The sequence below is a fragment of the Piliocolobus tephrosceles genome, chromosome 13, assembly GCF_002776525.5.
Source record: "Piliocolobus tephrosceles isolate RC106 chromosome 13, ASM277652v3, whole genome shotgun sequence".
Taxonomy (NCBI): domain Eukaryota; kingdom Metazoa; phylum Chordata; class Mammalia; order Primates; family Cercopithecidae; genus Piliocolobus; species Piliocolobus tephrosceles.
The window spans coordinates 107124101-107149425 of NC_045446.1; the positions used below are offsets into that span (position 1 = coordinate 107124101).

The window sequence follows — 25325 nt, forward strand, 5'->3', positions numbered from 1 at the left end:
CCAGTGCTTGGTGAGCCCAAGGTTGCCTCATTCCATCTGCTACAAGCTTCCCTCTGTTTACAGGTAAGGACACTGTGGGTCAGAGGGGTTTAGGAGTTTGCACGAAGCCACCGACCTAGCTCCCCTTGCAGGCCCAGGACAGCTCTGAGAACAGAAGAGGAGGCACCTTGGCGAATTGCAAGCCTTTAAAAGTCTTAAAGCACTGAGCCAAAGCCCAGGCTTCTCACAAAGTCTCTTTATGAGAGACAGACGGCCTGGGATCGGGGTCTCTCCTCCCTCCCCGCTGGCCCTCGCCAGATGGGAAAAAGCCACCACATAGAAACATAACCTTTATTGCACACGGCGCTGGGTCTTTTTTCATAGAAAAAGGTATTAACACATAAGCATCTGCAAATTGAAGCAACTCCTGGTTTTCTTGGAACAGTAAAATCGCATGCAGTGTCTCTGAGTTGGGATTTTGGTCTTTGTCAAAACCACCTAGATTGGGGGAGGGTGAGGAGGAAGGAAAAAAATTGCTGAGTCTTTGTGCCTCTGTCTCAAAATAGGGTGAGAGAAATATATAGATATATAGCTTGTGGACGCGTTCCTATCTGTCTACATATGTATATATATCTCCACACATATTTTGTGGGGTGGGGGATTTGACTTGTAGTGTCAAATTCTTTGTGCCCTGGCTTCATGGAGAAGAAGAAAATAGTTTCATTTGTACAAAAGAGTTCTATGTACAGGCGTTCATGATTGGGGGTTTTTGTTTTGTCGTTGGTTGGTTTTTGTCTGTCATTTGAATATAAATAATGCAGAAAAACAGCCGAGCTGGCATGTGGGGCTGCGGCGCGGCACGGTCCAGGCGTGGGCTGCTCTTCCTGCCAGCGCTACACCAGGGTGTAGGATTTGGAGTAGGCCCCGGCCCCCTGCTTCTGAGACCTCCCTACCCCCGACGTGCTCATCTCGAGAAGCGAGTCCCTGGAGCCCCCCATTTTGGTGTGTGGACCCCCGGCTCGTGGAGGCTCGGTGCTGGGGGCCGGAGGGGCAGCACTGGGGGCAGTGGGGGGCTCAGCCGGGGTGGGGCCGGGGGCTGGGGGTGCTGTGCCGGCTGGGGGTGCTGGCATGGCCAGAGTCCTCTGAGGTAAGGTGGCTGTGGAGGCGGCAGCGGGGGCCCCTGGGTGGGGGAGGCCCAAGGGCTTGCTGGCAGGGTCCAGGGTCAGGTGGCGAGCCTGGGTGTGGTAGGTTCGAGCCAGGTTCCGGATGGAGGCCTCACGGGGTGGGACCACGGGGCAGGGCTCACGTCCATCTGCCTTTCGAAAGAAGGCCTCTGACTTGGCATACAGGGGCAGGTTGCAGTAGTCACCTGGAATCACAGAGGAAGAGGATGTTAGAGGCAGAGGCTCATTCAGCCCTCACCCCATCGCCTGCCCCCAGTCTTCTCTCTGATCTGGCATAGGGGCCCCTCCACTGGGGGGCAATAAAGAGTAGCGGAAAGGTGGGGTACTTGGCCTTTCTGAGCCTTCGTTTCCTTATCTGTGAAATGGGGATGATCTTACTTCCCCACAGGCTTATTGTGAGAGGCGAATGAGATGAGGTAGGTAAAGTGCTTTGCTACAGTGGCTGGTGCAGATAACAGCTGCCTAGTACATGGATGCTTGTTGTTCAATGGTCACTAGAGGCTGGTCGGCTTCCGGCAGTGGAGAGCTCACTACTGCTAAGGATAAGGATGTCCTAACGGCTCTGGCTCGTGGAAAGCTTTTCTTTACCCTGAGGAGGAAAGGAATATCCTTCCCTGTCGCCTCCCCACCATGGAGCCTGGTTCTATCCTCTGAGGTCTCACAGAGTAAGGCGTCCCCCTCTTTCCCATGGCAGCCTTCCAGATGTTTGAAGTCAGCTACATGTCCTCTCTCCTCCCACTTGGTCGCCTCTTCTCCAGGTGAAAAGTTCCTAATTTTTTTTTTTTTTTGAGACAGAGTGTCGCTCTGTCGTCCAGGCTGGAGTGCAGCGGCACGATCTCAGCTGACTGCAACCTCCGCTTCCTGAGTAGCTAGGATTACAGGCATGTGCCACCACGCCCAGCTAATTTCTGTATCTTTTGGTAGAGATGGGGTTTTGCCATGTTGGCCAGGCTGGTCTAGAACTCCTGACCTCAGGTGCTCAGCCTGCCTTGGCCTCCCAAAGTGCTAGGGTTATAGGCGTGAGCCGCCGCACCCAACCTCGTAATTTCTTAAACTGCCCCCATGTGACATGCTTCTAAGACCTCTGTTGCCTGACCCCCCCGTGCTCCATGGTTACCCTGCTTGCAAATGGGCCTGTTCCTCCAGGGGAGCTGGGCCAGGCACTTTCCTTAGATTTTCTTACTGAATCCTCACGACAGCCCCCAGGATTGGTTAATACCTGCCTGCACTTTACAAGTGAGGAAACTGAGGTTCAGAGAGATTAAATCATTTGCTTAAATTTGCTCAGCCAAAAGGGGTGGGGGTGTCATTCAGGGCCACAGTCTCCAAAGTCTTTCCATTGCTCCAGGCTCTTCTTTCCATGACCCAGAGAGCCCCACCCCCTGCCTCAGTTAGCATGGCCAGTGCTAAGCAGACCAGACTGCATTGTTTGATAGTCTGGTCTTTGCATGCTGTGACCCCAGCATCTGCTGATAGACTCCCCCTGGTCATCCTAGCCCTGCCCTGCCAGCCTCTAAGAGCATATGCTCTGGTCAGGCCCCTGGGGTCAGGTGGTTCCCAGCCAGGCCAGGTCACTGCCTACTAAGAGGTAGGACCATGGTGGGCGGAGCTGCCAGGATTGATCGTTTGGGTCTGGATTAAATTCAAACAGCATCGAGACCAGAGACCCTTGGGCAGCTAACCCTGAAGGGATCTGTTTCCATCCTGGCACAGCTTCAGATAAAGGGGATGCTCACTACTGAATGAATGAGCCCTTATGACATGCTGGGGATGTATATAATTTCTTTTTTTTCTTTTTTTTTTTTTTTTTGAGACGGAGTCTCGCTCTGTCGCCCAGGCTGGAGTGCAGTGGCCGATCTCTGCTCGTTGCAAGCTCCGCCTCCCGGGTTTATGCCATTCTCCTGCCTCAGCCTCCCAAGTAGCTGGGACTATAGGCGCCCGCGACCTCGCCCGGCTAGTTTTTTGTATTTTTTAGTAGAGACGGGGTTTCACCACGTTAGCCAGGATGGTCTGGATCTCCTGTCCTCGTGATCCACCCGTCTCGGCCTCCCAAAGTGCTGGGATTGCAGGCTTGAGCCACCGCGCCCAGCCGATGTATATCATTTCTAATACCCATCACAACAATGCAATGTAGATACTATCATTGGCATTTTACAAATGAGAAACTTAAGGCCACAGAGGTTAAATGGCTTATCCAAGGCCACAGACACAGGAAGAGGTTGAGCCAGGATGTGGGCCCTGACCTTCCTTGCTCCTAAGTCCTTGCTGTTGGTACCACCCTGCACCGCCAAGAAGCGAAGCTGGGCTGGCAGGATCCTGGTACTGGTAGGACTAGATCTAGCCAGGGCTCATGGGGCTGGGGCCAGGAGGCAGGGGGCACTGCCTGGGAGGTGGTCTGAGCACTCACTCTTGTTGGCCCGGTGAGGGATGGGCACAGCCACGTTTTTGCCCCGGTCCGCATCCTGGGGCTTGGGTGGTGAGGCGGTAAAGCGGCAGATGCCAGGCTCTGAGGGTGTGCTCATGGACGTCATGCTGTCGGCGTTCTCGTTGGTGCCTGTGGTCATCTGGTCAGAGGAACTGTCAGAGATGAAGCACTCGGTGATCTCAAACTTGGCGTGCTGCAGCTGCTCCTCTAGCTTGGCATGTTCGTAGGCCCGGGCCAGCTCCTCGTAGGTGGAAGAGGCGCTCTCAGTGGACACCATGCTGTTCCTTCCTTTGTCTGGGAAGTTAAGAGGAAAGGAGTGGGTTATGGGGAGAAGGGTATAAGTGAGACTGACTGAGCACTTCCCCTGCCCGTAACCTCAGCAGCCGTCTGGAAGTCTGGTCATGGAGGATACCAGGCTGAGAAGATCCCGTGAAGGTGGCAGTGGTGGCAGAAGTAGGAACTTTGACTCATGAAGGGCAGAACATCTTTCATTCTTGAATATAAGCGGCCGAGCGTGGTGGCTCAAGCCTGTAATCCCAGCACTTTGGGAGGCCGAGACGGGCGGATCACGAGGTCAGGAGATCGAGACCATCCTGGCTAACACGGTGAAACCCCTCTCTACTAAAAAATACAAAAAACCTAGCCAGGCGAGGTGGTGGGCGCCTGTAGTCCCAGCTACTCGGGAGGCTGAGGCAGGAGAATGGTGTGAACCCGGGAGGCGGAGCTTGCAGTGAGCCGAGATTGCGCCACTGCACTCCAGCCTGGGCGACAGAGCGAGACTCCGTCTCAAAAAAAAAGAAAATAAGCAACCATCCCCTGGAACATTCAGCCCTTTTGCCAGTGAACATCATGTGTACCAGTTTCTCTGACAGTTTTTGGGAAAGCAAAATTAACTCCCTGACCAAGTAGAGGTCAGTGAGGTCAAGTGTTTTTGTCCCAGCCGCACAGTGGGTCATTGACCAGCTAGACATGAAACTGACTTGTGCCTTGGCCCCATGAGCTGGTGGGTAGAAGCTGGAAGAATAGAAAGTGAGGGTGAATGATGGGGAACTGAGGGGAGGTGTTCAGGATGCCAGCAGGGCCTTAGGCACACCTGTGTCCTGGGACAGGCTGGCGCTGTAGCTGTCACTCTCAGTGACTGTGACACCATGCTGGGAGCCCACAGTGCGCCAGTCAGAGGTGAGGGTGCGAGCGGGTGTGGAGGCCTGGCACTTGGTCAGGGTCCACTGGCTTGAGTACCGGTTCCGGGTGCCGTGGGCTGACTTCACATTCTTCCTGGATACTGGATCTGCACAGATAGAAGCAAGAAATTGCATCCTCCAACCAAAGGCACCCAGGCTTGGGCAGCTGGCACTTACCAGAAAGGGCAAGGGGGAGCAGGGGAAGAGGCAGACGCAGCCACAGAAGCTCCCTTGGGAATGCTGCCTTTCCTAACCACATCGTGTCCCCAGAGGAGAAGAGCAATCGAGTCAAGGCGTGGGGGCAGTGGAGGGCATTCTCCCCACCCACCCCATCTTTTCCTTCCACCTTGGGGAGAATGTGATGTCCTTTCCTGCTGCCTCCTGACTGTCCATTCATTCCCTACAGTCCTTGATGTGTTCTCTCCTATGTCCAGATACACAGTGCTAGAGACAGAAAGACCCTTGGAGAACTCGAATACCCAATACTTTCAAAATTTCTACGTAAGGAAACAGGCCCAGAGAGATAAAGTTAGTGGTAGACCCAAGGTCACAGTTAGTAAATCTGCAATCGAGGTCTGCAAGCGCTAATTCCAGTGCTTTCCATTTTTTCATTCTATTCCATTATGCTCCCTCCTCCCTTTAGAAAAAACACCACCTCTGTGTCACGCTATGCCCAAGGCACCCTGGGTGGGAAGATGGCTGTCTCCCTGGGGATAATGCATACTGGTTCCTGGCCGGATGTCAGACATGTCGATGAGGGGTCCTGTGCTCTGGATGAGGGCTGGGTGGTGCAAGGAGACGCCAGTACAGAAACTCTGTGGGTTGACAGCTTGGCTGAACTCAGCATCTGTCACAGGGATGGTGGCCTTGTCATCTCCTGGGGAAAGAAGGACAATTACCATGAGTCCTTGACAATTGTTTTTTAAAGCTCTGTTGGATGTGACTGAATTTCTCTTTGTCTTTATCCAATGTGTTTTTTGTTTGTGGATTTGTTTGTTTTTGTTTTTTTGAGACAGAGTCTCACTCTGTTGCCCAGGCTTAATTGTGATCATTGCTCACTGCAGCCACCTCAATTTCCTGGACTCAAACTATCCTCCTACCTCAGCCTCCCGAGTAGTTGAGACTACAGGATGTGTCACCATGCCTGGCTATTTTTTTTTTGTGGTAGAAATGGGATCTCATTATGTTGCTCAGGCTGGTCTCGAACTTCTGGCCTCAAGTGATCCTTCCTCCTCGGGCTCCCAAAGTGCTGCGATTACAGGCATGATCCACCACAGCCAGGCTTTATCCAATGTTGAGTCACAGAAAGGCCAGCAATTCCCTCCGTTGGACAGAGGAGGAAACTTAGCCCTTAAGAGAAGCCACAATGAGTTCTAAGGTTGTTGAGTGGTTGATGGGGCTATTGCCAGAACCCTGGGCACTGCCATGAGGGTGGGTGTTTGACTTCCATGGATTGTAGCCTGGGGAAGCACATCCAGCATGACAGGGAGCTTGTGGCACCTGTCACTCACCCAGCTGCTTGATGCCTTCTTTGTCCTCAATGAGCAGCTGGACCCTGGGGATGTCAATGTGTAGCCGTGGGCCCTGGGGTGGCCCTTTCACAGGGGTGTCAAAGCTTCTATTGTTCTTGCTGTGGGGAGAAAGACCAGGTGGGTGGCTCAGCAACCATAAGGGGTTGGGGGAGGGGGCTTTGCAGGACAGTGGGATCTTAGAAGCCTGTCTCCTATTCTGGGAGTTCAGAGCGAGGCTCCTGAGTCCTCCTCAGGGGAGAGGGGAGAAGGGAGGAGAAAGGAAGCAGCTTGGTGATACCTACCTTATCAACATTTCTGCCAAACTCTTTGCATCTGCAAAACAGTAGAGGGAGAGGAGGGCTGGGTGAGAATGAAGTTTGAACAGGATGACAATGGGAGAGGCATGGGAAACAAGGTGGAGAATTCCTTAAAATGGGGCCAGGGCTGGTCTCCTAAGAAGCAGAAGGAGAAATGTAAGGACCTACAAAACAGCCTAAAACTTGATGCAGTTTCACTGCTCCCAATTCAGGATTTGGCTCAAGTCTGTTTTCCTTTCTTCAGATTTTATCTAATCGAGAGATCCTTCCCAAAGCACAAGGGGGCATAGCAAGTGCCCCATCTGCTTCATGAATTGACTCTACTTAAACATGACACCATAACAGGCTGGAAATGGATATCGGTGGAAAGTTTATCCTCAGTTATATCTTGGGGAGAGGAGAGAGTGGAGGATGTGGTAGAGGTGGTCAATGGGAAGCCCCAGATGATTAAACTCTCATACCAACCAAGAGGCTTCACTTCCTCCTCTGGGGACTCTGTCCCCAAAAAGTCCATGGATGGATTTTGAGGCCCCTGCTTTGTCTCAGAGGAGCCCTGAATAGGATCAGGACTCTCAGGTTAGGAATTTGGAAAAGAGAATTAAAGGGCCTGCTTAATTTATTAGACCCCTGATACCTGAGAATGAGCTGTCAGAATAAATCCCAATAGTTGTATGCATGCATCCAACCATCCAATTATCTAGCTATCCATTCACCCATCCATTGATCCATCCATCCATCCATTCATTCATTGATCTAGCCATCCATCCATCTAACCATCTACCATCCAATTATCCATTCATCCATCCAACCAACCATTAATTCATCATCCACCTATTCAACCATCCATCTATCTGTCCATCCATCTACCCATTGATTCAACCAGTAATCCATTCAGCCATCCACCCATGCGTTCAACATCCATTCAATCATTCTTATATATTAAATCTTCCATCCAACCACTCCTTTAACCATTCACCCAATCATCCCACAATTCCAATTGTTTTTCCATCCAGCCATCCATCCACCTTGTCATCCATCGATCTATCAGAATAGTCATCCGTCCATCCAAGCATCTGTTCAGTCATCTACCCGTCTATTCAACTATTCATATAATCATTATCTAGCCATTCAACAATCTATCCACCCATCTATTAATTCAACCTTTTATTCAACCATCCTTACACCCAGCCATCTATTCAGCCATCCAACCATCCTTCCATCTATACATCCTTCCATTCAACCATTTTTTCAGTGATCCATTCAACCATCCAACCATGTAAATACTCACCCATCTAGTCATTCGATTATCCACCCAGTCATCCATCCATCCATCCATCCATCCATCCATCCATCCATCCATCCAATCAGCAACCATCCATTGAACCATCTGTTCATCCATTTACCCAATTCCTGAACACAATAGGGAGCATTAATCATTCCCTCTTCTGTGCTACTATTGTCTCCTGGCTTCTCACATTAGATGATAAACTCTGTAAGAGTATGGCTTTGCTGTTCTTTATTGATCTCTATAGTCTTGCAATATCTATGATGAAGCAGACTCAATAAAAGTTTTCCAAATAAGTGAAAGCGTATTTATGAAGCAACTAGTAGGTGCCAGACACTGTATTAGGCCATGGGAAAATTGAGGTAAATCAGACCCATTCACAGTAGACTGTGGCATCAGGTAATGGAAAAAGGGGATAATATTCAAAATATTTAACACCTGACATGGTGCAGAAACTGCCCAGTTAGAACTGAGCATTGTACTAGAGGCTACCTGCAGGTCTATTCTTTAGTGGATGGGTCCTAGGAAAGTTGCAGGGATCCCGTGAGAGGGGATGGAGCATCCAGTGTGGAAAGGAGCAACATCTGTTTACCAACCAACATGGAAATGTTTAAATATTTAACAACCAACATGGCTTTAACCAGTGTGTACCTCTAAATATTAGCCCTGATTGGGGCAGGCACAAAGTCTTGGGGGCATAGAGGAGGAAGTGGTGAACGAAACCTTCTGAACTAAGGAGGTTTCAGAAAGTTGGAGTGACCACTCCTCCTTCAAGAGGACACAGGCACTCTGTATCATCCAGATGGTGCTGTGAGCCAGTGAAGTGGGGACAATGTGGCTGAGAGCCAACACCCCCTCCTGGAAGGCCCATAGGAAGCTCCCCCACCTCGGAGTCGCTTCAGCCGCTTCTCCTTCCTCTTCTTGCGTACAATGAAGAGCAGTGCCACCCCCAGTGTGGCCAGGATGACGGGGCAGCCGATGGTGAACAGCTTCTTCACATCGTCCCCTTCACCTTGAGCAGACTTGATGGGTGGAATGGTGCCTGAATGAGGGCAAAGAATAGAATTAGATGTCCCTTATGAGCCAGGTGCTGTGCAGAACATCTCTTGGGTGAGGCAGACCTCTGACCTCTCTTGCTGACCCTGGGCTCTGACCTCCACCTCCTGGCACAGAGCCCTGGCCTTCCCCTCCTTTCCCCAAATTCTGGTCCTATCAGGACAGCCATGAACAGTTGTGTCGTTTTTATATTGCATTATATTAACGACTTCCTGGTACTGTTGTAGAATTAGCCTGAAGTCTCCTGGAGTTAGTCTCTCGCCTGTTGGAGTTCAGTGCTCATTCCTTGAGAGTGGACTGATGGGCTTAAATTCTCATATCCAGCTGCGATGGGGAGAACAAAGAGTGAAGCATGGTAGGAAGAAGTCAGGGCAGTGGACCCTGGGTTCTCTTTCCCAGATGGGGACAAAAACCACGACAAACCCTACATTCTCCCCCTGCTCACCCCTCCTGGGGGCCATATCTTTTAACCTGGGTCTTCTGCAGGGAAACATGACAAGTTCTCCTGCTGACATAACCCTCTGCCAAGCCCTGATCCTTGCCTGTTTCAGAGTTTTGCTTAAGAGTCACTTCCTTCATGAAGCCTTCCTTGCTTGAGTTCATCCCCTTCTGATACTGCTTTTGTTCTGTTGCCTTAACACATAGGTAGACTTGTGACAATGGGCTTCTATGAATTCAGCCTTCCATGTTCCTTCAATGGAGGTATGTGTGTGTATGTGTATGTGTATCCCTATGTGGCAGAGGCCACCTGCTGGCCAAAGCACTTAGGAACCGGTAGTATGCCTTTTCTGTGGATTCCGGAGCCTCCATGTTCAAAAACATGGTGGCCACTCAACCTTCACAGGACTCCAAGAGAGCAAGAAACAAATCAGTACAGGGTTAAGCCACCAGGTTTTGGTATTTGCGACTGCATCATAGGCTGTTCCCTCCTGGCTAATATTCCATATCAGCAGAAAGTTCTTAGGGGCCAGGACCTCAACCATACCTCTACCTCCCCCGTCACCTCCCTGAAACAATGCACAGTAATTGAGGACTGCAGCTTCAAAGACTCCATCTTTGGTATTACTGACCTATGTGTCCATCTGTAGTGGCCATTGGTGCATTGCCCACTTACCTGGCTGCAACCAACCTGATGTTCCCTTTGTCAGCCCTTTCGCCTGTGGGCCAGCATTTCCCCCACCTGCATTCCTGCCTGTTTTTCTATTGGTCTGTCTCTTTATGTATCTGCCACTCTGCCCACTTCCTTCGCACCACCCTGCTCCAGCCTCTGTGCCATCCCTCCCACCCGGCGACTCACTGCCATCGTAGTCCAGAGTGGCGAACTGGGCCGTTTCGTTGCCGCAGCCAGCGCTGTTGCAAGCCCTCATGCGCAGCTCGTACCATGTGGCCTCTCGCAGTTCCGTCAGAAACACCTCCCCGGAGCTGTTGGCCCGGAGGCCCTGCCAGGCCCAGGTCCCCTTGGGCCGATACTCCAGAACGATGGCTGTGATAGGGCAGCCCCCGTTGTTCCAGCCCTGCAGGTTAAGCCGAGCATGCGTGGAGTTGATGTGGGTGAAGAGGTGTTGGTCTTTGCTGAAGGAGGGCTCTGGCAGGCCGGAGGGAGAGAGAGAGGTTAGAGAGCCTCGGGGGGAGGCAGGACTGGGCTGAGCTGGAAAGGATTTCCCTGGGGCAGCTGGGATGGCAGTGGCTCCAGAATGCATGTTTGGCACAGATTGGGTGGGGAAGCCCCAGGGGGCAGAGGAGGGGAGGGAGGACAGGGAAGAAAAGGGCAGGGCCTGGAGAGAGGCCTCAGCAGAGGAGGAAGGGAGCCGGGAAGAGGCAAAGGAGTGCCACCTTCGGCCACCCGGTGGGGAAGTGGAACTAGTTTTTCCTAATGGGATCTGTTGGGATACTGTGGTGAAGGGAAGGGGGCTGAGACTCCTCCCTTCAGGCTCCCTGCATCCCTGGACCCCTCCTTCCCCACCCAGCCACCTTCCGCCCCATACCCGGCCCCTCTACCCCACCCTCCCTGGGCCCGTCACTCCTTCCCTGCCCTGGTGGCCTGGGCCTCACCCCGCCCGTGGGTCTTGGCCTCGATGATCTCGCTGATGCGCCCAGAGCCCACACTGTTCTTGGCTGCCAACTTCACCTTGTACCATGTGCCACACTTGAGGCTATCCAGCTTGAAGGAGCGCTCGCTGGAGCTGATGAACACGTCCTTCCACTCCTCGCTGTTGTCCACCGAGTACTGTAGCACGAAGCCTGTGGAGGGTAGGCCTGATTCAGGTGGGGGCAGGGCAGGGCAACAGAAGCCCAGCCTCGGGTACCCCAACAGGGGGGCTGGGCTCCAGGGAGGGGGCAGTCAGGCCTTTGGTCATTGGAATGGGCATATATTCCTTAGAAGCAAAATTGGAAGGACCAGCCGCAGTCAACTCTCTGTATTAAACCAACCAATCAACAAAACACTGTAAGGGCCTTGGGTCCAGCCCTTTGGCGGGTTTGACGCTGTCACTTTGGCTGTAGTGTTAGGGGTTAGTGGCCCAGGTAGGGAGTGGAGAAAACCAGAGTTGTGAGGCTCACAAAGGGTCCTGTCTCACTACTTCACGCATGGCCCCCTGAGCAGCAGGCTCAGCAGCACCTGGAGCCTGTTAGAAAGGCAGGTCCTCAGCCCCAGTCCAGAGCGCTGAGTCAGAGCTGCATTGTTACAAGGCCGCTTGGTGACGCAGACGCACACTCACGCTTGGAAAGCACTGATCTAGTCCATTTGTCTGCTTTGACAGATTGGGAAACCCAGACAGAGAGGGAAACAGGCTACTCCAGGGTCACACAGCTCACAAGTGGCATTGGAGGGGCAGGCGTACTAAATCCCAGACGCCTGGGCCATTGCAGTTCCCTTGGCACTTGAATGACTTCCTTGTGGGTCACTTGGCCCCCAGATCATTTCTGCCATTTGGAGACAAACGGCAGAAGTGGGTGAAGCCCCTTCCCTGCCCCAGGCCCAGAATTCCTTCCCCTGTCTTCCCCCCTCACCCAGACCACTCCTCACCTCGGATGGAGCTGCCCCCATTGTCACCTGGAATCCAGGTCAGGGTGATGGATGAAGCTGAGGTTTTGGAGACAGTGAGGCGTGGCTGGTCCGGGGGAACTGTGAGGGGAAACCCACCACCCCTTAGCACAAGGGTGGACCCTGTGATGGGGTGTGGGGGCTCTCCCCATGACGGCAAGGTGCTGGTTCTCCCACACCCTCACTCCCACTCCCCAGCTCTCCTGCTTCCCCTTCCACGTGCACCTCTGTTCCCCCGGAGGTCTATTTCTCCCTTGATTTATCTTCTTCCATTCGATGACATTCTCATGTGATGGAATTCCTACCCTTTCTCCATCCCTGTCCCCACCAGGGGCCACCTGCCTCACAGAGCCTCACCTTGCACCAGAAGGTTGACGATGATGGTGTCGAAGCCACCGGTGTTGGTGGCCGTGCAGGTGTAGTAGCCGGAGTCCTCAGCCTTCACTGCACGTAGCAGCAGTGTGCCGTTGGTGTGGATGAGCCGGTGCCCGTCCATGGACACCGGAATGGCTGAGTCTTCACTGCTGGGGGCGAGGATGGGGCGGGTGGGTCATGTCAAGCACCCCTTTGTCCTGAGGCCCTCCCCCCGGTGTGTGGCAAAGAATGCTGGGAGTGGAAGGAGGCTTGCCAGGAGACGCTGGGTTCTTGGGGCTTTGTTTAGCACTCCCTTCGGGTATGAGGTAACCTGGCCTCTTTAACCATCCGGGGAAGGGAGGTCCTTGGCTCCCAAGAGGGGAGCCAGGAGGCCAGGCCTGCTTGAGAGAGCAGTAGCAGTACACCCTGCAGGGCCTCCACAGGGCCTGGAGGCAACCGGGTCACCAGGGAGGAGGGCCCCAGACTCTCCTCCTCACACCTCTTCTACTATATCCCTCTTTGGGGCCACCCCATCCCTCCACGGTCCCGACACACACCTGTCCTTAGTCCACTTCACGGCAGGGGCTGGATCTCCCACTGAATTGCAAGGCAGCCGAACATCTTTCATCCAAGGTGTCGTCACAGTGCCCCCAAAGGAGATTATTTTTGCTGGGGCTACAGGGAGGAGAGGATGAGGGCCATGCCACTTCTACCCCTGCACAATATCCTTGCCTCCTTCCTCAGGGCTACCTGGATTTACAGTTCAAATCCTCCCTCCCCGATCTGACTTCCACCTTGGGCTTTTGGTAAGGGGTGGGTGTCAGAATATTGGCTGGGAGACGTTGACTCAAGAAACATTGATGAAATACCAGTTATGGTCAGGATGGCATGAGGCTCTGAGGATTCAAAAAATGAGTATGATTTATTCCCTGTCCTCACGTTGATCACCGTCAAAGAGAGAGACAGCTACTTAAGGAAAAATTATAACAGGGGCAAAATGCTATGGTAGGTGCAGGCACGAAGAAGCCCCGGGGTGCGAGGCAGGGGGAATTCAAATGCTGCCTGGTAAGCGGGCGGTGGAGGTGATGGCCGGGAACAGCATCTGGAATTGGAAGCTCTCACTTGAAGGCTAAGAAAGACTTCATATGCAGGGAAGGACACGTATGTCAGGAAAAGGGAACAGCACTGAACAGGGACATGGAGACCTGAAGCTCATGGCAGGTGTGAGGGTTTGCAAATACTCTGGGGTAACCAAAGCTTGAGTCCAGGGGGACAGGCAGGAGTAGAATCTTGGGGGCTTTGTTGGCAGGGCCAGGAGGTTGGACTTTCTCTTAGCCACCACCAGAGGGTTATAAGAAGTGGTGTTGGCCAGGCGCGGTGGCTCACGCCTGTAATCCCAGCACTTTGGGAGTCTGTGACAGGTGGATCACCTGAGGTTGAGGTCAGAAGTTCAAGACCAGCCTGGCAAACATGGTGAAACCCTGTCTGTCTACTAAAAACACAAAAATTAGCCAGGCACGATGGCAGGTGCCTGTAATCCCAGCTGCTCGGGAGGCTGAGGCGAGAGAATTGCTTGAACCTGGGAGGCGGAGGTTGTAGTGAGCCAAGATCATGCCACTGCACTCCAGGCTGGGTGACAGAGCAAGACTGTCTCAAAAAAAAAAAAAAAAAAAAAAAAAAGAAAAAAAAAAAAAGAAGGAGTGGTGTCCTCAGCCAATTTCAGATGCATCCTGGCTGCTTGCAGAGGATAGTTTGGTGGAGAGAGGTCCCAGAGGACATAGACCATGACAGGATGGTGGCCAGAATGCAGGCTGGAGGTGATGTGTGGCAGTGGGGAGATGAGGGGCTCAGAGCAAGAGCTGACAAAACTTGGGGTCTCGCTGCTTTGGGGGAAGAGAGTGGGGAGGGGAGGATGGCTCCCAGGATTCTGGCTGGGCCACCGAGGTGAGTGGTGGCACCCTCATGGGAACAGGGAACACTGGAGGAGGGGCAGGCTTGGCAGGAAAGCCCAGATGGCTTCACCTCATACTGAGTCCACAGTGCAGCTACAGCTGTAGCTAGACCTCAGGCCGGTGCGTGTTCTGGAGCACCAGAGATGCCTGGACCAAAGACGCTGATCTGGGAGTCAGCAGGCGTGATGAGGCCACAGGAGGGGATGCAGACTGACAGGGAAGTGACCAACTCTAGGATCAGTATGCACAGGCAGAGAGGAGAGGACGGGAGTGCCGCGAGGGTGGCTGCGGAGGACTGGGTCAGCAGCATCACAGAAGGCGCGGGGCCACAGGTGCCCAGGGTGTGGTGGGTGGGTAAATGCATCTAGTGCCTGAGAGATCGCCAGGCCCAGATTTAAAGGAACCAAGTGCCCAGGTGCCTCAGAGAGTTGAGCGGGCCCATGGAGCTGGGGCCCTTCTTGGGTGGAGGGAGAGTGAGAGTGAGGGAGCAGCTGAGAGGTTTAGGTGCAGGACGTGGGGGCTGGGCTCCTGTGCTGGTCGTGCCGGGTGCCAAGGAGCTCTGAGAGAAGGGGAGTTCTGGGGTCTGCTTGGAGCAGTAGGGGCCCCAGACAGGCCCGGCAGAGGGGCCCACATGAAGACGGCCTCCAGGGGCGGGCAGTGAGAAGCCTGGGGGCTTTGTGGAGGTTCTCCGAGTTTCTCCAGAGATCAGCTTCCAGACCTGGTTTTGCCACAGGCTGGGGTTGGCTCCCTGAATCTCTGTGTGTCTCAGGGTGTGTGTGCATATGTGTGTATGTGTGTGCGTGTATGTGCATCTGCATGTGTGTGCATATGCATGTGTTAGTGTATATGTGCATATGCGTGTGTTTGAGTGTGCATGTGTTAGTGTGTATGTGCATATGTGAATGTGCACATGTATACATGTGTGTCTGTGTGCATGTGTGTGTACATGTATTAGTGTATATAGTGTGTATGCATGTGTATATGCGTGTGCATGTGTGTGCATGTATTAGAGTGTATACTGCGTGTGCGTGTGTGTATATGCGTGTGCATGTGTGTGCATGTATTTGTATAGTGTGTGTACGTGTATGCGTGTGCATGTATTAGTGTGTATAGTGTGTGCGCATGTGTATATGCATGTGCATAGATGTGTGCATGTATGAGTAGTGTGTGCGTGTGTATATGTGTGCATGTGTGTGCATATATTAGTGTGTATAGTGCGTGTATGCATGTACATGTGTGTGCATGCATGTGTGTATAGTGTGTGCGCATGTGTATATGCGTGTGCATGTGTGTGCATGTTTTAGAGTGTATACTGTGTGCACGTATGTATATGCATGTGCACGTATTAGTGTGTATAGTGTGTATGTGTGCATGTGTGCATGTATTGGTGTGTATAGTGTGTGCGCGTGTGTATATGTGTGTGCATACGTGTGCATGTATTAGTGTATACTGTGCGTGTGTATGCATGTGTGGTGCATGTTATTGGTGTGTATAGTGTGTGCGCATGTATAGGTGTGTGCATGTGTGTGCATGTATTAGTGTGTATTGTGTACGTGTGTGTGCATATGTGTGTGCATGTATGTGCATGTATTAGTGTGTAGTGTGTACGTGTATGCACATTAGTATGTGTATGTGTATAAGTGTGTGAGTGTGCAGGTCTGTGTATAAGTGTGTGTGCATATGCGTGTGTTCATATGTGTGCACAGCTGCCCTGTGAGGTGTGCAGCTGTGAGGTGACGCTGTGTAAATGTGTTCTAGGAAGTCCACAGCTCTCTAGGACCGTGTTTGTTTAATGCCCCCAGGAGAAGGGGCCAGCCTTCTGCAAAGATGTCCAGCCCTCACACCCCTGCCTCTGGGCCAGTGCCAGCTGTTCTGGAAAGGTGATAGGCTCTAGGCCCCTTCCCTTTCTGAAGAAGATGTTGGTGGTAGGAGTAAAGGAGTGGTAGGAGGCCCTGAGGCTGCGTGGAAAGAGCCCTGACTTGGAGCTGGGAGAGCTAGCTCACTCCTTCCTGGCTGTCTTTCAGCCCATGCCACTCCTGCCTCAGGTTGCTCAGCTGTGGAATGGGTCAACAAGCCCTGCTGGCAGGACAGGTGGAAGCCCCTGGCCCACCACAGGCCCTCGATCAGATGCTGGCTGGCTAAGCCCGCGGCAGGGTAGGGGCTGGGGCTCTTGTGTTTGGGTCAAGAGAAGCTCGAGTTGCCCTGGTAGGGTGGCCAGGCTGCGCAGGCACCACCTCCTCTCGTCTGGGCTGCGGTGGGTAAGAGAGTGGGGGAGTGAGGAGGGGCCCAGGGAGGCCCAGCGGCAAGTAGAAGACCTGTGGTCCTGGGCTAGTTGTGGCCAGTTCCTACGCCCCAGGGACGGGACAGGCGCTCAGCCTTGCAGCTCTACCTGTGCAGCTGCTGCAGCTTGCCCTGGGGATGAGGCCTTGGGAAGTGTCATTCCTCTGAAAAGTGGGGGTACATCCCCCATGGCACACTCATGTCCCGGTCAGAGATTCAGTGGGGCACTCCCTAAGAGGGTCTGATTCTAGCCCAGAGCCTCCTTCACAGCGTGGGATCTGTAAAGGTCTGCGGATCGCAGCAATCCGCCCCCACTGGAACCACTCCTGCCGGGTGTCCAGCACGGGGGCTCTCCTTTGAGCCTCGACTGCTCTGTGGGAGCAGCATACCCCTCTGTAGCCACCTCTGGAGGAGCTGAGCACTGGGACAAAGGCCCGGTTTTCAATTGGGGGTAGAGGCGACTCCCCTTTTTTCAAGTTGGGAGTAGGGTTTGGAGTCGGGAACTGAGTGCACCCCGTCCACCCGCCCCAGGCAAGAGCTGGCTGCAGCCTGTTGTGAGGCTTTGCTGGAGTCAGGGGGCAGCAGAGGCCCAGTCTTGGTGTATCCAGGAGGCAGGCGAGTGGCCAGTTCCTCGCAGTCGGGTCGCAGATAGAGCGGAGCAGGCAGAGCCCCTGTGTGGGGAGAACCAGGATTCTGGAAGGGAGCTTTTGGAAGTGTTTGCCCCTCTGCCCCAGCCTCAGGCTTCTCACCCTTGCCAGCAGGCTCGATGGTCACCTTCTCGCTGCTGTTGCCCCGGCCGGCAGAGGTGACGGCGGCCACCCATAGCAGATACTGCTGACCGCGGTTTAGGTGGGCGATACGGTAGAAGAGCTGCTCTGGACTCGTCTCGTACTCACTGGGAGCCTGCGGGGCAGAGGCAAAGAAGCTCTAAGAAGCAGAACTGGGGCCCTCCAGCCTCCAAATCTTCCTCAGTGCCTGGGGCTCAGAGGAGAGGATGGTGGGGTCAGGTGGCAGGCAGGATTCTGTCCTATTTGCCCTTTCCAACTTTGGGAGATGCAGCGGACAGAGTGTGCCCTGGGCTTGGCCCTTGGGAGCTGATGGGCCTGCCTCGTGGTGTTGCTGGGTCAGCCTCAGTTTACCTCTTTAACTGATCCAGGCTCTGGCAACTGTGGCTCAGGACAGGGGATGTGAATGATTTAGGTGAGGGATGGGGTAGCCAGGAGAAGGGAGAATGGGGGACAGGGGGTCCCAGGAAAGCCCTGAGGAAAGAGTCTTCAGGAAGAAACCAAATGACTGCCTCGGCCTGATGAAGGTTGGAGACAGGCTCCTGCAGCCTGCCCTGGCTCCCAGTCACCTCCTAGCCCTGCTGTCTAATTAGCACTCCTGCATTTTGCAGGCAGCATGCCTGCCCGTCCAGGGAGGAGGGGGCGGGAGAGGGAACTATGAAAGGTTTACCGGGCAGCACTTTATTAATGATTATTAGTGGTATAGATCACCATATATATTTGTAGGTTATACAAATCTATAAATTTTTTTAAACAAAATGATAGTTTTGACAAGTTGCCAACAAAACAATATCGGATCCCAGTGGTTTTGCCAGTTGCTTTGATGAAAAGATTATGTTGCCTTGGAAACCAGAGGCTCAGATATTGAAATGAATTTGAGAAGGAGCTTTTGATAAGCGCTAGTTTGCAGACCTCCTGTCAGCCTCTTCCCTGGCACGGGCGGGATGGGGCTGACTTTCATTTTATTTTATTTTTTGGTCAGCCGCAGGGAAGGGAGAGGAGGACAGCCCCACGGCCCCTTTGAAATCAGAACGGAAGTCCAGGGAGGGGGAGCAGCCCCAGAACAGATGGGGGCCCGAGGCCAGAGGGAGCTAATAATTAGTTATCTCTGCAGTCATGGGATCTTGCACACACACGCTCACACATGTAGACGCATGCACACACGTGCTGAGGAGCAGATCTCCAGGCATGTATGGGCACAGAGGGACATTCTTAATGCCCCATAGGGGGGCTGAGAGGCCCAATAACTTATAACAGGAGGAGGCATCCTTTTTGGCGCCAGGCCATCTGCAGGGAAATGTTAGGGGAAAAGGCACAGGCATCTCTGCAACACACACACGGAGCTCCCTGGCATACTCCTCCTGCCTCCCTCGTGGAGGTCTGGCCTTGAATCCAGGAGGTCCGGGGGGAGGGGCAGGTGCAGAGCCACCCTTGAGCCCTGGTGACTGGGAAGCCCTTTCAGGCCACAGCACTCTGGGACTGGTGTGCGTATCTGTAGTTGATATGTGCTTGAAGTGTGGGGTGGCGTAGTGGCTTCAACATCTGCCTGCCCTTCCCCTGGGCATATGGCCCGTAAGGTTGTCCATGGTTTCTGGATACTCAGTTTTCTCTCTCGTAAACTAGGGAAGCAATATAGCTCTGCCCAACCTGTGTGTGACTGAGGCACAAGGAGGGAGGGGTATGCGCGTCCTTTGTAAACTAAGATATGTTCTTCTCTGGGCTCGTTTTTGGTGACAGTACAGGAACGTATGTGTTTCTATGTACATGTGCATGTGTGGCGAACAGCTGAGTGTATATGCTTGTGTGCATCAGTGTATACCTGAGTATATACTTGTGCCTACACAGACAGGGAAAGAAATTTTGGTTTCTCTTTGTAGGTGTTAGCATCCAACCCAGATCCTGGGTGCTTTCCTTTTAACCTGGATACCACATGAGTCTCCTAAAATCATGTTCAAAAGCACACAGCCATATCCCCAAATAAAGTTCCAGTGGATCAAAGGTTTTTGAAAAAAGGCAAGCTATGAAAGAAGAAACTATAGGTAAATATTTATCCATTTTTCTAATCATGAAAATCAAGGCAAAATCATAAATGGAAATGATTGATAAATTCAGCTTCTGTAAAAAGAAAAACTATTGTACGTAAAAAAACAGAACTAAAGGCCAGGCGTACTGGCTCATGCCTGTAATCCCAGCACTGTGGGAGGCCGAGGCAGGCAGATCACCTGAGATCAGGAGTTTGAGACCAGCCTGACTAACTTGGTGAAATCCCCTCTCTACTATAGTAAATACAAAATTAGCCAGGGGTGGTGACGCATGCCTATAATCCCAGCTACTTGGGAGGCTGAGGCAGGAGAATTGCTTGAACCTGGGAGGTGGAAGCTGCATTGAGCTGAGATCATGCCATTGCACTCCAGCCTGGGCAATAAGAGTGAAGCTCTGTCTCAAAAACAAACAAACAAACAAACAAACAAACAAACAAACAAACAAAAACAAAAACCAAAAACCAGAATCAAGAGGCAAGCAATGAACTGGCAGAAACTTGCAACTTATATGACAGAAAATGGCTATTATCCTTAATATGTAAACAACAGTTATAAATCAATAAGAAAAACATGAGAAACCCAAATAGAAATCTGGACAAAGGACGTAAATTGACAATTACCCAAAGAAGAAAAATATAGCCAATAAACATATAAAACCTAACTAGTAACCAAAGAAAGGTACTTTAAAATAAGACACATTTATAAAAAATCCATCTAACAAAAATAAAGCAGAACAAAACAGAAAACAAATGTGGGATCAGCATAGGTGCAAAGGACAATGCTGCTGGCCACTCTCCCTGCTGGTGGAAACGTACATGGGTGCAAATGCTCTGAAAGGCAATTTGTAAATCTGTATGCAGAACTTTAAGAATATTTATACTCTTCATGACCCAGGAATTCCTATGGAAATGTACCCTAAGAAAATATTAAAATATGTGCATAAAGACTTCTGTGGAAGGATGCTCATTGAAGCATAATTTATAATGGTGAAAATTTGAAAGACACATTAAATATAGAATAATGGGAGACTGGTTAAATAGATTCTGTAAACAGCCATTCAAGATCATGTTTTAGGTCAGGTGTGGTGGCTCATGCCTGTAATCCCAGCACTTTGGGAGGCCGAGGCGGGTGGATCACTGAGGTCAGGAGTTCAAGACCAGCCTGGCCAACATGGTGAAACCCTGCCTCTACAAAAATACAAATATTAGCCAGGCGTGATGGTGTGTGCCTGTAATCTCAGCTGCCTGAGAGGCTGAGGCAGGAGAGTCACTTGAACCCAGGAGGTGGAGGTTACAGCAAGCCGAGATGGTGCCACTGCACTCCAGCCTGGGCGACAGAGCAGGGCTCCATCACACACACACGAAACAATGTTTTAGAAGAGTATCTGATGGTGTAGGAAAGCATCAACAGGCATTCCATGAAAAAAAGCAGATTTCATTACATTATGTATGATATTATTTTAATTTGGTTTAATGAAGCACCTCAAAACCTGTACTATATGTACAGATCAAAGACTGGAAGACTATATACCAAAACATCAGCAGTGTTTATCTGTAGGAAGTAAGAGTAGAAGTAATTTTTACTTTTCTCTTTATTCTTTTATATGTTTTACAGATTTTCTATAATAAAATTGCATTATTTTTATAATCAGTGAAAAACGTATTATATTATTAGTAAAACGTCTACCAGGATTCAGTGCAGCTGTGGTTGTCCCCAGGGGTAACTCCCCTAGAGTCAAGGCCATACACAGTCTTTTCTGAGGATGCCACAGGTACTGGTTCATCCGCTCCTGCCAGCAGGTGTGAGCACACACAGTCTCAGGTATCTGCCTATAACTCCAGGCTCATGCCACGGTTTTGCACTGTCGTTGATACACGCGTGTGCCCTCATCCCTAGCACCCTCTCCCAGAGCTGTCTTTCATAAATGAGTTTGTGACTTTGTTTGGAATTTGGAATATATTTGTGCAAAGTGATCATGTCACACACAGTGGTTAGGTCCCCAGGTACCCAGGTCCCTCACTAAGTTCAGTTTTTCCCCAGCCTTTGCCCTCAGTTCCCCTACAGGGCTGAACTGAAGCTCTCATCACATCAGCAGGACTTGTGTGATACTGTCTGATGGGAAATCGCAAGACATGAAGAAGATGGAGGGAGGGTCCCAATGTCTCCAGCAGCAGGAGGAGGGGAGGGAACCAGGAGCTCTGTTCTGAGGCCCAGGAGAGGAACCCTGAAGCCTGAGTTAGCGAGGAGGCGTGGCTCCTGGACACCACGCCCTTGGAAAGACTTCATTATTAGAGGAGGAAATGACTGCAAAAGTCCAAGCTAGAGAATGACTACCCTCTCCCACCAATTAAGGAAAGGAAGCTTGCCCAGTATCTGAGGCTATGGAATTGCCAGGAGGCTGCTGATTCATTGTTCATGGAACATGTATTCCATGACCAGGATGTTCCAGGCACAGTGCTCAGCCTCTGGGGCCCAAAGACGAAAAGATGCTGCCCCTGTCCTCATGGGGGCCTCAGAGACCAGGGTGGAAGACAGATATATGAACAGTGACTGCCTTCAAATGTGTTCAGTGTCTGACGGGGGTGAGGAGCATGCCACAGGAGGAACCCATGGGGCAAAGGTGTGGAGGTGTGAAGAGGCACAGTGTTGTCCGGAATTGTGAACAGCTCAGTGTCCTGAGAACCTAGAGAGAGAGAGAGAGAGAGTGTGTGTGTGTGTGTGGCAGAGTCGAGGGGAGACGGGAAAACAGAGCAGAACACAGGGCTGAAAGCATTGCCCAAAAAACACCAAGTGTCTGCACCAATGTGGAGTCCCTGCAACTCTTATCCCCCGTAAGTGGGGGTGTGACTGGCATGAGCACCCAACAATGGCAGGCTGTTCTCAGGGAACACCTGCAGAGCCTGTGACCTAGCGCTGCCTCTCCTAGGTGCACACCTGACAGAGACCCAGGCCCATGAGCACCCAGAGACACATACAGGAATGTTCACAGCAGCGCCGTTTGAAGAGTTCCAAACTGAAAACTGCCCCAAAGCCTTCCATCAATGGATACTAATGGCTAGCACAATGGATTAATAATTGTAACGTATGCACACAAAAACTAGACAGAAGAATGAATGAGCTATAACCACACACAACATTGCAAATGAAATTCAGGAATTCAAAATAATGTTGGGTAAAAGAAGCTGGACAAATGGTATCACTCCATGTATACAAAGTACAAAAAGCAGCACTCATCTATGCTATTGAGGTCAGGATGATGGTTACCCGGGAGGAGGGCCAGGCGGGGGCTGGAGGAGGGCATGGGGATTCAGGGTGTTGTAATGTCCTGTTCCGTGCTCTGGGCGCTGCTGCTTGGGTGGGTTGTGAAAATTCGCGGAGGTGTACAGTGATGACGTGTATGCACTTTGCTGCATGTGAGATAGTGGCCGTGAGGATGGAGAGGAGGGGCCACAGTCAGTGGGCTTCACCTCTGGTAATAGAACTCTGGCCTCACTGGCGGGGAGCTGGGCCACCTACCACTCAGAGGGTAATTCAGAAAGACCACAGGAAAGCAGAGAGTATAGGAGGAGATGATGACACAATTACTGAGCAATTTCAGGGCAGCTTTCCTGGCGGCCAGAAGCTCATCTGCAGATCTCAGGCTGATACCCAGTTGTTGATGGAGGGAGGAGCAGGCTTCTGCTCCTGCTTCTGCTCCTTGCTTCCAGCCCTGGGCACATCTTCCTGAGAGTACTCCTGCTCCTCTAGTGTGCTCCCCTCTGCCACCCACCTCCACTAGACTGGAAGCCCCTTGAAGGCAGGTATCTGCTCCTGCTCCCGTACCTAGAACAGGCATGCTCTATAGTAGTCATTCAGCAGGACTTTGTGGTTGACTGGCTGGAGATGATGAAAGAGGCAGAGGGAAAAATGCGTATGATGGGATATAGGTGCATATCCCACTGCATCCATCCCCATCCTCCCTTCCCTCTCTGTGGGGCCCTCCCAGCATCAGTGGAAGGGCGGGGCTAGCCCCCTGCCCTATGTCTGGCCTGGGGGCTGCCCCCTCTGCTCCGAGGGTTAGGGCAGATACTGCAGACTCTCAATTCTCTCCTCTCGCCTGAGCCCAGGCCCTGGCCCAGAGACGCCTGTGCCTTATCTCAGCCTTCCTCCATGTTTCCTTCTCCCTCAGCTTGCTCCATGCCGAGGCGCTCATGCAGGGCAGAGCTCCAACAGCTCCTCCAAGCCCAGACCAACCGCGCTGAAACACGGTTCATTCCCAGAGGCCACAGACCAGTCTGGTGACCTGCTGGGAGCTTCCTCTGTGAGCCAGAGCAGGAGAGCTGAGGCTGACCTCCCTTCCACCCTGCCTGGTTGGGCATGACCCACCTGACTCAAAGGAGCCTCCAGTGCTTGTGACCATCTTGCGGCCTCTGGAACAGAGGACTGACCCAAGCTGGACACTGAGTAAGGCTTCGGCCACTCTGGGTGACCAGTCCCCATTCTTATCTATGAATCCAGGCAGAAGCTCAGACACAGGCAGCTTCAGAGTTTGGTCTGGAAGCCAGCTGATCTACAGGGTCCCTTTTCTTTCCTTCCATCCCCTTCAGCGTCTGGCCCTGAACTCACTTACCGGCTGCCCAGACCCGGGGCTGGAACAGAAGATGGTGTACTTGCGGATCACCCCGTTGGGCTTGGTAGGGGGGAGCCAAGACACAACCACACTGCTAGCTGATGAAGGGACAGCTTTGATGCCAGCAGGGGGACCTGGAACTGAGCAGGGAGAAGGCCTGGTCAGTTGAGAGAAAGCAGGAGCACAGCCTTTGGGGAAAATGACAGGGTTGGGAGAGGGAGGCAGATCAATCTGGGAGAGCTTCTTGGAGCTGCCATCCTTGAGCTGTGGTTTAGAGGGGAAGGGTCTGTCCAGCATGGTAAACAGGTAGGAGGAGAAAATGATCATTTTGGAATTGTAACAAAGTCTCTGAAATGGAGGCCCTTGGAGTGCCAGCTTCAGAACTGTTTGGCCAGAACCAAGGACTTACGATAGGCAAAAGAGAAACAGAACCTATGAGGAATTCATCTTGATCCCTCTGACCTTAACCCCTGACCCTCACCCCCTTACTAACTGTAAGCGTGTATTGAGGGGGAAAACACCCAGCACCTGTCACTTTCCTTTTTGGCCTGTGAGTTTCTTGAAGCTGGGACCACAGCCTGTATTCTGGCATGAGCCCAGGGCCTTGCCCTTGGAGTGCTGGCTGGGTCCTTTCTGGAAGAAAGTCTACCTTAGAAGTGACTAGGAAATCCATCTGAAGTGGACTCCAATTCTTATGGACTCTGATCTCCCCTTGCCCTCCTCTCCGGGCCTGTCTCGCCTAGCTGGGACCCCAGGACTCTGCCTGGGAGACTGGAAGCTTCCTGTTCTCAGCTCACACTCCCTATCCTCTTCTCTCCGTTGTATGGTTGTATACTTGTTTTCCTTCTAGAAACTTTTATGATCTTTTGAGGACAGTGATAGCATCCTATTCAATTTATTTTACCTGTCTGAGCCTCAGTGTCCCCATTTATACAATGGATATAAGAACTGTATTAAAAGGTTGTAGTGAGAATTAGTGCTAATTAAAGTACTGGGCAGGCGTGGTGGTGGCTCATGTCTGAAATCCCAGCACTTTGGGAGGCCGAGGCAGGCGGATCCCCGAGGTCAGGAGTTAGAGACCAGCCTGGTGAAACCTTGTCTCTACAAAAAATACGAAAATTAGCCAGGCATGGTGGTGTGTGCTTGTAATCCCAGCTACTAGGGAGGCTGAGGCAGGAGAATCACTTGAACCCAGGAGGTGGAGGTTGCAGTGAGCTGAGTTCACGCCACTGCACTCCAGCCTGGGCAACAGAGCAAGACTCTGTCTCAAAAATAAAATAAAATAAAATAAAATAAAATAAAATAAAATAAAATAAAATAAA

The 25325-nt window shown here is 51.9% G+C and overlaps 1 protein-coding gene across 1 annotated transcript in view; it reads right to left on the reverse strand.

Annotated features, from left to right (window-relative positions):
• Positions 1-316: 316 nt before the first annotated feature.
• The window catches only part of DSCAML1 (DS cell adhesion molecule like 1), a 374167-nt gene continuing 349158 nt past the window's right edge, over positions 317-25325 (reverse strand). The window contains exons 20-33 of the mRNA XM_023208329.2: positions 24004-24143; positions 17317-17470; positions 12893-13010; positions 12339-12502; positions 11964-12062; positions 10991-11179; positions 10236-10523; positions 8769-8924; positions 6583-6613; positions 6281-6399; positions 5494-5646; positions 4682-4876; positions 3571-3882; positions 317-1348 (exon numbers count right to left, since the gene is read on the reverse strand). Coding sequence (XP_023064097.2) covers positions 873-1348; positions 3571-3882; positions 4682-4876; positions 5494-5646; positions 6281-6399; positions 6583-6613; positions 8769-8924; positions 10236-10523; positions 10991-11179; positions 11964-12062; positions 12339-12502; positions 12893-13010; positions 17317-17470; positions 24004-24143 — 2594 coding nt within the window. The 3' untranslated portion in view covers positions 317-872. The remainder of the gene's footprint in view (positions 1349-3570; positions 3883-4681; positions 4877-5493; positions 5647-6280; positions 6400-6582; positions 6614-8768; positions 8925-10235; positions 10524-10990; positions 11180-11963; positions 12063-12338; positions 12503-12892; positions 13011-17316; positions 17471-24003; positions 24144-25325) is intronic.